The 15,212-nt window shown below is 38.5% G+C and overlaps 1 protein-coding gene across 3 annotated transcripts in view; it reads left to right on the forward strand.

Moving 5' to 3' along the window:
• The window catches only part of LOC140911468 (endoplasmic reticulum aminopeptidase 2-like), a 50,512-nt gene that overhangs the window by 23,686 nt on the left and 11,614 nt on the right, over positions 1-15,212 (forward strand). For all 3 annotated transcript variants that reach the window (XM_073344570.1, XM_073344569.1, XM_073344571.1), the window contains exons 5-12: positions 1,552-1,672; positions 3,727-3,881; positions 5,858-5,971; positions 6,063-6,194; positions 9,804-9,935; positions 12,000-12,068; positions 13,733-13,911; positions 14,015-14,094. In XM_073344570.1, coding sequence (XP_073200671.1) covers positions 1,552-1,672; positions 3,727-3,881; positions 5,858-5,971; positions 6,063-6,194; positions 9,804-9,935; positions 12,000-12,068; positions 13,733-13,911; positions 14,015-14,094 — 982 coding nt within the window. The remainder of the gene's footprint in view (positions 1-1,551; positions 1,673-3,726; positions 3,882-5,857; positions 5,972-6,062; positions 6,195-9,803; positions 9,936-11,999; positions 12,069-13,732; positions 13,912-14,014; positions 14,095-15,212) is intronic.

Here is a 15,212-nt window from a genome sequence, read left to right on the forward strand (position 1 = left end):
AAGGTATGGAATGTTGGTTGTTTATTGGTGTGTTCTCAGTGCAGCAAATTTTGCTCATGGGATCTGGACAAGTACACATGCTTCATATTGCCATAGGAAGATGGCATAGGTGCAGATCCACAAAGGTAGTTAGGCACCTAAGTCCAAGTTTTAGTCACACCTGCAATCCATAAAACCACTGCTCACTGCCTCCTAATGCTGTAGGTGCCTAAAGTTATTCAGTTGCCTATATTTTCACTGTAAAAGTCCCCTAGATGCCTAAGTTTCTGTTTCTGGGCATGCATACTTCTGTCTCGCTCTAAGCATCTGGATGTCTATCTCCCGCCTAAGCCTCTGTGTGATGCATGAACTGTTAAGATAAGATAAATGGAGGAGCACCAACCTCATCTGTGGGGCCCAATCTGGTAGGCATGCTACCTGATCAGGTCCCATTCAAAATCTGGCATTGAGGGGGAGATGGTGCTGCCACCACCCGCATTATAACTTTTAATCCAATGGTTAGAGCACTCACCTGGGATGTGGGAGACCTGGGTTCCTTTCCTCCCTCCCCCCGAGTGAGAGAGATGATTTGAACAGGGGTCTCCCACATCTCTCAGGAGAGTACTTCACCCACTGTGTTATGGGCTATTCTGATGTCAGGCTCCCTCAGTCTCTCCTTTTGAAGTGGTTCCACTTTGGATAAATACTTAATTACTGAAACAGGGGGACTGGACCTCAGGTTTCCCACCTCCCAGGTGGGTGCCCTAACCATCAGGCTACAGAGTCATTCTCTCTCTCACCTAATGACTTTTTAAAAATCTATCCAAAGTGGATCAGCTTCAACAGGAGAGATTCGGGGAGCTCCACATCAGAATAACCCATAGGTGGTTAGGGCACACATCTGACTGGTGTGGGAGACCTTTGTTCAAATCGTTTCTCCTCAAGCAGAGTGGGGAATTGAGTCTGGGTCTCCCACATCCCAGGTGAGTGCTCTAACCACTGGGCTAAATGTTATATGGTAGGCACCCCCGTCTCCTCATCTGGTTGTTTTTTGTGGAGTAAGGCACATATCTAACTCATTTTCACAAGAAATGACTTAAGTGGCTAAGAACCTGATACCAGGAGAGGGTTTCTGGCTGTGGACCACTAGCAGAGCTAAGTACCTCCCTGCAGCCTGGACTTGGGTACCTAGCTCTGTGAGAAGGGTGGGCTTAGAATACACCCCTTTCCTCAGCATCTCCCATTGGCTAGTTTCAGTGGCTAGGATACGGGCTTTTGTGAATACTGTTCTTTGGCACCTAGTTTTCCCCATTTATTATACAGGGAACCTAAGCACCTAACTCAGGCTTTGTGTATTGCATTGCTGTTCCAATGATTTTTCTAGTCGGCTAAAAGTTATGCACTGAAACATAGACAGTCACAATGTCTAAGTCCTTTTGTGGATCCAGGCCATAGTTCTTACTCTGCATTTTGCATTCTTAAATTAAATTCAAAGGAAGTGAAAAGCAGCCAAACAACTGCTTTATTTAAGCCATATTTCATGTAGTTGTATATATTGTATTTATTCAACAGGTGTCAGTATATGTCACTCCAGAGAAACTGAATCAAGCTCATTATGCACTGGAAGCTGCCATAAAGATATTGGAATTCTATGAGCAATATTTTGGTATCTATTACCCTCTCCCAAAACAAGGTAATTTGGTGAAACCTATGCCTAATGTTCAATAACACACGAGGTTGTAAGATGGTAAGTAAATTTGAGCCTATTATTATTTATTTATCGTTACTTTTTATTTATATAGTGTGTCATAGCAGGGAACAATCCAGACTAATGAGTAGCTGTGTCACTCCTGCTCTGTAACCTAGGGTGCCCTTTACAATGCCTTGCTGCTCACAAACAGACTCCAGCATGTAAGTCACTCCCAGCTATGTCTATGTGTGTGCTATAGCCAGCCAACCACACCTCGGCTATTACCAGCCTTAGTTTACCACAGGGTGAACCCAGTACATGCCCATTCTCGGTTTCCCCCCCAGATACATATATCCCATACTTCCCAGCCCTCTCCCGGACAGTGCAAATATACTGAGTCCATTAGTCCTTTAAGGAAATAATATTTGCACAACTTGTTGCCCCAAATGGAGTTACTCAGACATGTCAACTTGAACACACTGGATCAGATAAAACAAGTTTATTAGCTACAAAGAGAGAGATTTTAAGTGTATACAAGTAATGAGGCATAAAAGTCAGACAGGGTTACAAGAAAAATAAAAATAGAATGCTTATTAATGCCTAACTTAACAAATTATATTCAAAGCAAAATTTTCTCACCACATACTTTCAGCAGCCTTGCTGACCAACTTCTGTAGGTCAGGACCCCTTCCCCAGAGTCTAACAGCTGCTTCCTCTGTCTCTTCAAGTACAGTGAATGTGGTAGGCAGTAAGAGAGAGAGAGAGAGAAGTGCCTTCAAGTATTTGTTCCTCCTTTTTATAGTTTCCGTTCCTCTCTTAAAACATTTCCACCTGAGAACCAGGAGCCAAAGAGTATATGTGGAAAAATATTCCCTTCTGTTTTTTTCACCTGTTTGAACTTTGTCTTCCCTTCCTATTTGATTATTCTAACTTGAATTTAAGTTGTGAACAAGCAGAGCATGCATACCTTTATTTAGGACAGACCTGTTTGCCAACTTATGTTTGGGCAGGGCTGTCAGGTTTGGAACATGTTAATAACATCATATAGGAGAATCTCATAACTTCACAAACAATGTTGCCACACAAATTTTATCAGGACCATACTGAGCACCAAATTATGAGTTTTCAAATCGTACCTTACAAGGCATGTGTACAAAGATTAATACAATAGTGAGTAGGGTGTGAATACAGGAGTGTGTTATGTCACATATAGCATCTATAAGTGCTTTGCTCAAAAAGTATGAAAATGAGATCCCTGCCATGAAGATCTTGCAATCGAAATAAACATACAGAAAAATGAGGGAAAGCATACAGCAAAAGTAAAATATTCGAGCAGTGACGTATAACCTGCATCCTGTTAGTTCCACAATTTCCCTAACTTTTGTATATTTATTTTATTTATTTATATATCTGAACCAGAGATTTATAAATGTGGGAAGTGATTGCAAATGGTGTTCTTAGGGCTAAACAATTATGAGGATCCTCAGGGAGACGGTTGAGGATACTTTGCCTAATTATTAATACAGATATTTGGTTTGGTAAATTAGGGAATCCATTTTTTAAAAAAGTGATAAACAGAAGTAGTTACTTTACGGTGGCCAAATCCTCTTTCTCATGCTCTTGGAAAGATTAACAATTACAGAATAGTCTCTTTGAGCAAGTCTTGCTTCTCTTAGCAGCATTTATTCTTTGATAACATTAGAGAAATTATACAATATCAGGAAGATACTTCACTTTTGATCATTTTTTGGTGGCAGGAACCACTGTAAAGAGGTACTTCCTCTGTATGGTGAAAGTTCCTGTAGCTATTGAAAGCAATAGACCATCAAAGCATTTCTGGTAGCTGGAAGAGATTATATATGTGGTTGTCATGTTACCTATTCACATACTGCCTGATCAACTCTCATTGAAGTCAATAGAAGATTCCCACCAGTTTCAACGGAAGCTTAATTAAACCAATAGTGGAGACATTTTCATTTACTATTTCCTCTACTAGACTTGAGCAATGATTCAAATGTCCCACATATCAACGTATATTAAGTTCTACTGCTTTTCAGATCTTGTTGCTGTCCCTGACTTTCAGTCAGGAGCCATGGAGAACTGGGGCCTGACCACATACAGAGAGACTTCTCTGCTTTATGATCCTGAGACTTCTTCAGCTTCTGACAAACTTTGGGTTACCATGGTGATAGGACATGAACTTGCTCATCAGGTAGTCTAGTTTGGATAATCTATTGTGCACATCCATCAGGACATGGAAGAATATATGTTATAGATATTAATCAAAACAGCATTTTTATTTTTAAGTATTTCTGCTCTGAAAATTGGCTCTGTAAAAACGGCAGTATGGATTCCATGTACATTGTCTCTAATGTGTCAGTCATAAAAGTGCTCATTTTAGAGGAGAAAAGATGTCTTTTTCTAATTACCAGTTCTGCAAACTCACCCTAAGATCTGAGTGTTTATTAATACCTTTATTAATGGTGATGATGAACAAAAAGAAAGAAAATACTGTTCTTTCTGGCCAGATTATGCCAGATTAAACAGTGAAATTCTGCTGCTTTCAGAAGGTTTGCTGAGTGTAAATGATTGGCCTTAGTTAAAAATTCTATCTACTTAAAATGGCCCCCATCACTAAAGCACCAATAAAGTTGTATTATTTACAAACAATAAACTATTCAGACAGAACCCTTATAAGACAGGGGAAGTTTTATTGCTTCTTTTTTTCTCTTAACAAGTGGGGAACCAGGGATACACAGAAGTTAAGTGCCTGACTTTTAGAAGCACTCAGCTCCCACGCTCTGTTTGAAGTTATTGTGAAATTTGGATGCTCTGTGTTTAAAGTTGCTTGCCCAAGATCACATAAAAAATCAGTCGCAGAGGTGGGAATTTAAGCTAGATCTTTTTAATCATCTGTTTGTTATATAACCACACAGACATTTTCCCTCTCTGAAATGACAATGTACATCAGTGAAGAGAATCCAATTCTTTGCTATGTTGGCTCTGCAATACTAATAGGTGTCAAAAGTTGTAAACCCTTATATTTGCCACTTTAGTAAACAACTATGATTCTGAACGCAAGGAGCATGTATATTGAGTAAGAAGTTGCCATTTTTGAATACTTTGCAAAGTAGAACTACATTTTAAGGAATTAATACCATGATTCATCAAGAGGCTTCAGATTAACTGATGCCAGTATGGTAAAGCATTGACATTAAAAACTGATTTTCTATTGATTCATAAATTAGTCTGGCTTTGATTTATTAAGGACTAGTGTAGATTTCCAATTGTTAATTTCTGTAGCAGATACAGAAATTAACTATTTGTTTGAGCTAGCATATTGAAAATATCTATATATCTCATAAGCTACTTTACTAATATCTTATTTACTGTATTTCTAAACTCTGGGTCAAATCTTATTCACCTGAGTTCTGAGGGTGGTCCCATTGACTTTAAACAAATTACTCATGTCAGTAAGGCAAGCAGGATTTGGCCTTAACTAACACTTTTTTATAAAACCAGTGAAACATTCTAAAGATGAATGCCTGTGACATTCATTTATGTTCAAAAAAAGATTCAAGTACTCGTCCTGTAATGGCTTTCCTAATAGTATACCATATTTAACATACTCCCCTTATTATTTATTTAAATAAAAAGAAATTGGTGATTAAGAATTTGGTGTGATAAATGAACAACACGCAGTAATGATGAGCCCTGCAGTCATCCATTTTATTGCCATATGTTAGAGAATGACTTTTGCTGATAACTGATGGCATAGCTTTCTGAATGCTTAGAGTGATTTCCTGAGTGGTAGGATCATTGTTTTATGTAATAAGAAATGACCCAATTCCAGATCCTGTCCCGGGTAAGACTAGGGTTGGGATACTGGACATGGCACAGCTCTTGCCAGAATTTGGCCTTGTTGATAGATTTCTTGTTAATGTACTTGCCAATTTTTTGTGACTGAGAAGAGATGTTTCACTATTAATTGGAAATCAGACATACGTACATCTTTTAAAACACTCATTGTCAGAAGTAATATTATTGATTTAGTTGGAAGAAGTTCTTTATTCTTCCTCTCTGTCTGGGACCCATTAATGAATATTTTATTTCTTTATGAACCATTTGTCTTAATTCCTTTATATCTTCTTCATCTGTTTCTGAAAATATATTTTAATCTATTTTTAGTGGTTCGGTAATCTTGTTACCATGGAATGGTGGAATGACATCTGGCTGAATGAAGGGTTTGCTCGATACATGGAATTTATATCTGTTGATGCCACGTACCCAGAGTTGCAAGTGGTATGTATGGTAAATTGTAGCCTGTATCATTTATAATTCAATATGGTTTTCCTGAAGCGAATACACAATTACTATCTTTTTACTCTTCCAGAATGATTATTTGTTAGGTACCTGCTTTGCAGCAATGGGAAGAGACTCTATGAACTCATCTCGCCCCATATCTTCAAAAGCAGAAAACCCAACACAGATCAAGGAAATGTTTGATACTGTGTCATACGACAAGGTAAATCTGCTTCATATTCATATGTAATGGCAATTTTTTTTCAGTTGTATAACTGGTTTGTAATGTTACGGGCAGCATAGACAGGAAACTTGGCATTGACATAATATTAACAACTTGCCTTTATGAAAGAACAAAATGTGGGGGGGGGAGGAGGAGGGGCGTGGGATTACGGATTAAACTAAACTGCGAAGAGCCCTCCAGAATGATGCTAAGCACCGTCACCTTCCACTGACACCAGAAGAATGGCAGCACTTTGCAAGATCACACCTTATTAAGTTTTTTGACTAAAAGCACTTTAATAGCCGGGTATTATTTCATTGTAACAAATGTCAAAATGTCTGTTCACTTCGGTGGGTAAAGGACTGAGCCATAAAGACTCAATCTTGCCTTTAGCTCCCATTGACTCCACTGATAATTGGGGTATGCAGCGCTTTGTAATTCAAAGAGAGTTGCACATTGCAGGATTGTGTCCTAAAGTTTATAGAGAGAGAGAATTCAGCATGTCTCTCCATTTCTCTTAGTGAATATGGAATTTCCATCTGTAGTTTCTCATTTGTTCTATAAATTCTTAATTAAATCATCTTATAACAGTCAAAATAACTAAAGTAATTTGTTTATTTAATCTCGTTGTCTATGTGTAAGTTACAACTTGGAGAGAAAAGGTGCTGATACTAAGGGGAAAAAATGAGTGGTGACGTTTTGGTTCCAAATGCACTAAAATCTATCATTTTCTCACACCAGAGTGTTATAGTTGGTCTGCATTTAGTTGTCATAATACAGTTATATGCTTGGCCAAATTATTCTAAATTGTTATAATTTATGATCTGTCTACTGTGAAAGAAACTAAAACAATTAGCTAATAAAATAGTAACTTTACATGGGACAGCTGTTCGAATAATTTACAAGATTATATAGTTAATGTCTTCCTGCCAAGGGGTGGTCCCCTTGTGAGTCCTTTCAGACCTTAACCACAGACCACACCACAGCAGGCCACCACCTGTAGAGCTTTCTACATATATTTACACTCCCCCAGCCAGCTGCCCCACTTGCTCCTGGGAAAGGAAACAGAGCTAGCAGCAGTCAGTCAGTCCTGCCCACCTCTGTCTTCCTTTGGGCTCTCAGCTTTCCTCTCTGTGCTTCCTTCCTCTCAATTTATATGTTCCCCACAGCTAGAGTTGCTTCCCCCTCAAATTAGCCCTATAGCTCTACTTAGTTAATTGATCTTGTGGATAGGTCCCAATTAACCTATACTGACAAGGATTTCAGTGACAGGGCGCTGAGTCAGCTCCTGACTCAGTGTACCCTGTTACACTTCCTCACGGTATCTTAATGAAGGACATTTCCTAATGGCTGTCTAAAAATCACCATAAAATATTTTAAACTTTTGGGGCCAGAAGGGAATACATTTTTGTAAAGTGAAGGCAAAATAGGAAGCTTGAAGATCAAATTTCAACTTGAATTCTGTAACGTCCTGTTACATTGTTAGATTTCTTTTATGTTAAAGAACAAAATCTCTCATGCTGTCTGAAGTAGCTCACAGCTGTGAGCGTGAGGTTCAGGTCAGACTGTCAGAAAACAGGGCTGACACCCGAAACTGGCAGCATAGTCTGTAATTAGATTTCACCAAGCCAGTAACAATTGTGCACTCCTGGATTACTGTATTAATCTCACCATGGAGTCACAAACGGTCCCTTTAGGCACTCCAGTGCATCTTGCCACCCAGACAAACTAGACTTTGTGATGAAAGGTTATTAAAACCAAAAATCACCTCACATTAGGTTACTCCCAATCTCAAAGGATCAGTCATCTACCCAGTCAATGGATATTCTTGATTTTACACAAAAACAACACTGGCAGCTAATTTCTCTAGTAAACTAACTAAAGGTTTATTAGCTAAGAAAAAGAAATTAGAGCTATTGAGCAGTTAAAGCAGGTAAAATACATTAACAGGTGAGTTAAAGTTTGTAAATCCAAAATGATAATAGAGTTGTAGTAATCTGCTAGATTTCCAAAAGTTCCTCAGGGTTACCCAGAATAATTCTGGAGATCTCTGCCCACTTGTTCAGTATTCCACCCTGTTAGAATCCAAAACAGTTCAGAAATACAGAATCGACCCCTGAATCCATTCTTATAGTGTCTTTCCATAGAAGGCAGTCTGGCAGGCATATTCATTCACTGCATGGGCTCTTCCTTTGTTGATTAAATGCAAACAGAGTCTGTGAATTTTCACTGTCAAACACAAAGACCCATGATTTGAAGTTACCAATCTTTTACGTTTACAAGGCTCCAATTTTGTGTGATGGGTAGACATAATGTAAATACAATGTGATAGCCTGAAACAATCCTTCATTAGTTTTCATCTAGTAAATTCTCATCTTAATATTAACACACACCTTTGATCTAGGGTTAATTTAGTACAGGGATATATATATATATATATATATATATATATATATATATATATATATATATATGCAGTAGCACTCAACAAGTTCCAGATAAGGTGAAGAGAATATCATTCACATTTCCTTTTAACCAAATTAACATTGGAGTGAATTGGTGCACTTAGCATTTCTTTGATGTTCACACACAAGTGAATTGGCCTGTGACTCTGACTTGCTGGCTTGTCAGAGTTACACTCTTTCAGAATTTTGTTAAGTATAATTTTGAATTGGCAAGTGTATTTATTTTTATGCTGACTGACATCTCTGTTTAGATTATTGCTCAGACTTTCATCAGGGTTGTCTTTCTCCTTTTTTTCTCACTCTAGTTAAACTCCTTTTGACTGATCAAAAGCGTTTTATTTCAGGCAGGATGCATAATTTCATCTGAGGTCACAACTCGTGCTGCTTTATTGGCCAGGGAGACTAAGTCCAGTCAGATATTAGGTCCATCAATTACTTTGGGAGTCACATTCTGTGCTGATTTACACTCCATCCAATCCCAATGAAGTCAATAGAGTTGAATAGGGCATAGATCAGCACTAAATTTAACTCTGAGGAGAAATTATTTTCTGCAGGGAGCTATGTGGGATCTGAGGAAGGACAAAATCCACCTTTTGAGCTGACAGGTGGGGCAAGGGCAGATCTGTAGCTACTTACTTTAGCATCTGGGTTAGAATTAGGGTCATAGTCCCTTATGCACCTGCTGCATGTGGGTTTGTGGTCACTAGTTCCACCTAAATACAAATCCACTGATCAAGTTTGCACCTCTTCCCTCGCCTGTCTCCAAACCTCCCCTAAACACTGGGTTCAGAGGATCTAGTGCCAAGTCCATTTCTTCCATACATGGGTGATGCAGCATCCCCCTTGCATACCTTCTCTTTAGCTGGCCTTCCACCCATCAGAACCACAGTGCTTCTGTGGTGTTTGGGGCCTTCTGCAGCTCCTATTTTCATTGCACGCTCGTGATTTAGTTACAGTCTGCAGCCATCATCTTGAAATGACTTGTGGCCTTTCATCTTGGTGCCCATTTATTTGACTTTTCACCTTTTATATTCTCAAAATTCTCCATGTGTTAACAATTTTACATTGTTGTATAACATAGTTATGGCTGTTTCAAGGCAGCTGGAATTTATATGCTGATTCAACTATGTCAAATCATCTGCAGGGGGCTTGCATTCTGCACATGCTGCGGAACTTTCTGACTGAAGAGGTGTTCCAGAATGGAATAATTCATTACTTAAAGAAACACAGTTATAGTAATGCAAAGAATAATGATCTCTGGAACAGCTTGGCTAATGTAAGTTTCCTTCTTTTATTTTAGCTAACATACAGCACACTCCTATACATATGCATCTGGGGTGAAACTTACCCCCATGCAGATAGCACGCACAAGGTCTATGTGCAGTTTAAATCCCATTTAAGCCTTGTTTTGAGGTCACAGCGTGTAGCTCTTATGCTGTCTTTGTGCATAGGAGTGAATTTCACACCCCAGTGACTTTCTTGCACTCTGTCTCAATGTGAAGCTGTTCAGAAAGTCAGTCATTATGAATGGGCTTTTTAAATCTTTAAGAGACTTAGAGAAAATGTTTACAAAATGCAAACAGATTTAAAATTTGAGAGGCACATTGGCAGAAACTCAGAAAGAAGAGAGATGCAGAATGAAAGGGCATATTATTGTGACTAATTACTGTCAAAGTCAGCACCTTGCTGGATTAGGCTGTAAGTGTGCAGTTGGGAGAACAAATAGATACATTTCACTGTATATGTAACAATGTGAACTGTAACATTAGGAGCAAAAAAATTCATTAAATAGATTCAGCTGAGATGATGCCCTAAAGACTAATAGAGCAATAATAAACTCAATACGTCATTTGATACAATAGGAACTACTATTGTGCGAGATATGATTTCAGATGTGGAGGAATTAGCAACAGGTACAGACGATTATTGGAGGGCTGTTCATCAGCTGAGTTTATGATGTGACTTTGTTGGAATGATCATAAGACAAAGCATTGCATTAGTCCAGTCTTTAGGTCTCAAAGGTAAGAATAGCAACCTTAGCATAATAATCCATTTGAGAGAATAAAGGTCATATCTTGTACACTTTTTCCGATGACAAAAAGATAATGGGCCTGTTCTTCAACTGCCGTAAATGAGCATAGCTTCCTCAAAGCCAGTGGGGCTATGCCCATATTCACTAGATAAGGATCTAGCCCAGTGGCCAGATCAATCCCTGGTATAATTCCGTTGACTTTAATGAAGTTTTTTATTCCTAATGCTTCAGTTTGCATGGTTACATGTACAATGGCATGGATCTATTTGTTCTCTCAATTTCACAGTGAAAGCACACCTTTTTCACAGTTTAATCATTAATGGGAAGTACATCAAACAAAGTATTTGGCTGGGGTCAGACCCATAGACAAGGTTACCCAACAAAGAAGCATCAGCTATTGGATATACCAAGTTTAAGGAGAAAAAATTACCCAATATTCCATTCTGCAACCTAACTAACAACATTCATACAAACCAGGAAAAGTCAGCATCTCCCATATAATAGAGTTGAGTATTACTAGCCAAGCAATGAGTCACTTAATGGAAAGTAGAAAACAAGTAAGAGCATGTGCAATACAAACAGAAGAACACTGGGTCTAAGGAGAACCCTGAGGGGCTATACAACACACCCAGGTCATATTTAAAAAAAGAAAAAAGAGGAAGCAAACTGGTTATGGTCTACTATAAAATATGTGAAGTCTGTAAAGATTACGTCCAAAAACCAAGTCGGTGTCTTCTAAACATTTTTTTAAAAGACATGCTTATGAGCAATGTCAAGTTTATTCACATCAAGAAGCTTTAGTCATAAAAATCTATTGGAGTCAGCCTGCTACTGAACATCAGGACTAGGCAGCTGGTAATGGGCAGTCTGAACACTGAGTTATAGTGTCTAAGGTTCTAGGCAAGAGATCAAAGAAATCAAAATTGCACAGGTAGGACTGTTGCTGGTGGTTTGGGTGAATACTTGAGTGGGACCAAGTTTAAAGGGTGATTTACTGATCTAAATAGCAGTTGTACAAAGGGCAAATTCTGGATGTGACCAGTTGTACCAGAAAATTACTTGAGAGGCATATTTCATGTTTTTCAGGGGCAATTTCACCAGAGGGTTTTGATAATTTGACTCAAAGTATTACTAAAGGCTTTAGAATGTTTCTTCAGGGATAACTGACTTTTAAGTGTTGGTAACTGGCTGAGATTTTTCTTTTGCTGGATAACAATTGCTAACACTGAAGTAAGAAATCAGGACTATAGTAAATGGTATTTTCAGTATGACTTGCTAATCCTGTTTTGAAAATGTGTATTTTTACAGACATGTTCAGAAGAGGACTTTACTTCTGGTAAATTTTGTTACAGCAAAAGTCAGGTGGCTAAGAATGCAGTGAGTACATATTGCTATCTGCTTTCTCTGTATTAGACTAGTGCAGAAAGAACTAATCAGTTGCATCCTTGTAATTTAACCATTAATGTAGATCTCTATTGAACAGATACTTCAGCATCTACTTCACTGACACTGTGGTTGTGCTGAAGTAGGATGGAGTAAGATTGTATATCTGCTTTTCACCTGTATCCCTTATAAAAATGGGATGTGTATTTTATGAGGCAATCTCTGTGACAAAAAAAATATTGACTAAATAAACAACTGCAGATATTTAAACTTGTCGGGGGGAAAAAAGGAAAACAGCGGTGGCAAAGAAATAAAGACAAGGATGAGACTGCAAAAGGCCAACAAGGCTTTCTAATCAATTTAAAAGGATCCACTGAGTTCCACTGTCAAATATCGTCACATCAAATGACTTTAGCCAGGGCTTTGGAATGTGTGTGTAATAGAACATCATTATACAGCCTGACATGGCTGTGATCACTTGTGAAAGCAGGCTAGAAAATATCGACCACTTAAAAGGAAACTACCAGATCAGAGGGTGTGTGCGTGAGTGTGCACACGTGAAAAAAGTGCCCTTACTTGTGTTTCTGATAGCATTTCAGGTGATTACAAATGCAAAAAAAATTTCCAATATACTTTTCACCATTTTTATTTGGAGTATTTTTTTAAAGATTTATCTTGACTGAGTCCATTACCATTGGGTATGAGTATGGGGGAGTTGCTGTTTGTACCTTTCACTCCAGTTTTTTCTTGGGAGTGGGTGAAGCACATCTTTGCCGAAATCAAGAGTAGACTTTGCATTCTCAGTGTGTCCCCAACATCATCCTTGATGGAGCAAATCTGCCTTTGAGCAGGGGATGCCGTTGGGCAGCCACATAAGTGCAGTGCACCTGTTATAGAAGTGGGGGTGTCCCTCTTCAAGATCCATGTGAAATTTAGTGGCACCTGCAGCGGGCTCTGGGCTACCAGTCCTAAAGGACGGACGATGTGGCTCTCAGTTTTTAACATGTATTAGGTCAGATTCACTGATACACTGTGGCTACTCTGCTGCTTTGGCCAATTAATCCAGGTTTACAACTGTTTTGCATCACCTTTGCGGTACAACGCAACTGAAGTGTACTGATGAACATGGTCCAACAGTTGTTCCTCTGTTAGGCATAAGGCTTAGGTATAATTAGAAAAACAGAGTGTTCAACCTGACCTAGCACTGTTCTGTTGTGCCTACAGAACTAGTTGTCATCTTGGCAGCATTGGAGACCCAGTCTCTCCCAGGTTGATCTCTAGTACAAGTGCTTCTTGTGTAGAGACATTTGTTCAGCCTTTTAAATGGGCCATCAGAGAGCCTCGTGATAAGGATGCAATGAATGAACCTGATTCATGCTTTGCTTACACTGGTTTTAGATTAAAGGCGTCACTCCTGATGTACACCTGTGTAACAGAGAGGAGAATCAGTCTCACTGTATTTATCTTGAAATTAAATACATATTTGCCTGAAGACTGCTAAAATATTTGTCTTTTTCCTTAAGATACTTTGTGGATGTGCCTGTAATTTTAAAACAAATGACTAAGATCTTTTTTGACTTCAGAGTAGTGTTTGATAATATCTGAAAAGTGACAAGTAATGTTGGGGTAAATAACTTTCTCTTTTGCACTTTTTTCAGCATAGCTATTATGTTGATGAACACTTTGATATTGCGGAGATAATGAACACATGGACACTCCAGAAAGGAATTCCATTGATTATTGTCGAACAAAATCAGAAGAGAATTAAAATAAGACAAGAACGCTTCTTGAAAGGCATTTTCCAACATGATCCTCAATGGGCCTCAATGCAAATTGGGCAAGTGCAGGCACATGCTGATTGTGCTTGTAGAATTTGATTTACATATTTGAACACCTATTGACTTTGTGGTGTTATTTTACTGTTCTCTTCTCCTTTTTAGCTTCCTCTGGCATGTTCCCTTGACGTACATCACAAGCCACTCCAAAAGTATTGGGAGACATTTACTGAAGAACCACTCAGGTATAGATTGACTTGTCAATGTTCTGTTTTGTGTTTAGTCTCAGGGAATAGAATAGAATCATAGAATATCAGGGTTGGAAGGGACCTCAGGAGATCATCTAGTCCAACCCCCTGCTTAAAGCAGGACCAATCCCCAATTTTTGCCCCAGATTCCTGAATGGTCCCCTCAAGGATTGAACTGTGTTGTACACATACCTTCTTAATACTGCTTCTGCTTATACTGTAGTCCCTTAATTCTTATTTAAAAAAACAAACAAACCCTGATCCCAGCATAGTTACAAATACAGGACCTTCCAGGAGTGTGGATCCCTGTTAATAGAAGTTGCTTGCATTTTCACATTGCTAGAAAATCTTTAATATGAAGATTTAAAAGGTTATTGTTTCTGCTTTTCTGTGTCGCCTCTCTTAGACATTTTAAAACTTATTTTTCCCTTCGGAAAAGGTCTTGTCATAATTATTGCTTTATTTACTGTTTGTTTGTTTATTTTTTTATTTATTCACGAAAGCTCATGCTCAAATAAATTGGTTAGTCTCTAAGGTGCCACAAGTACTCCTTTTCTTTTTATTTACTGTGTATCTATGAAAGGGCTAAATTCTCTGTTCTTTAATCAAGCAGAACTTCCATTGAAGGCAATGGGGCACAGAGAACCCACAGTGTAAGAACTAATAGAGGGAACTGAAGAGCACTGTGATAGTTGCCTATATTTTTGTTAATTGAAAATTGTGGTAGATCAGTTGGGAAAACTGCAGGGTTCCTTCGTGGCCACCATTTTAGAACAGGCATCATTTTAGATTTTATTTTTTAAAGCAACAATGAAGATCTTAAAAATTCCAAACCTTCTAGTCTGCTAAACGGAATTCAAAATGGATGTGCTTACAGTTACTTTAAAATGTCAAGTGCCCAAGGATACGAAATTACCACCACAATAGTGCAGTTTGTGAGAATTTCTAGGTCCCATTATACAATATCTTGATGATCTGGTAAATCTTTTTGGGGTGCCATCTCCCCCAATGGAAATTCACCTTTAAGGACAGCACCTGACTGAAAGTTGAAGTCCTTGATATTGTGGCTCCAATAAAGTGGTCAGGATTGCGGGCCAGAGCTGCTGCAGAGTGTA

Source organism: Lepidochelys kempii, chromosome 5 (genome assembly GCF_965140265.1).
Source record: "Lepidochelys kempii isolate rLepKem1 chromosome 5, rLepKem1.hap2, whole genome shotgun sequence".
Classification (NCBI taxonomy): domain Eukaryota; kingdom Metazoa; phylum Chordata; order Testudines; family Cheloniidae; genus Lepidochelys; species Lepidochelys kempii.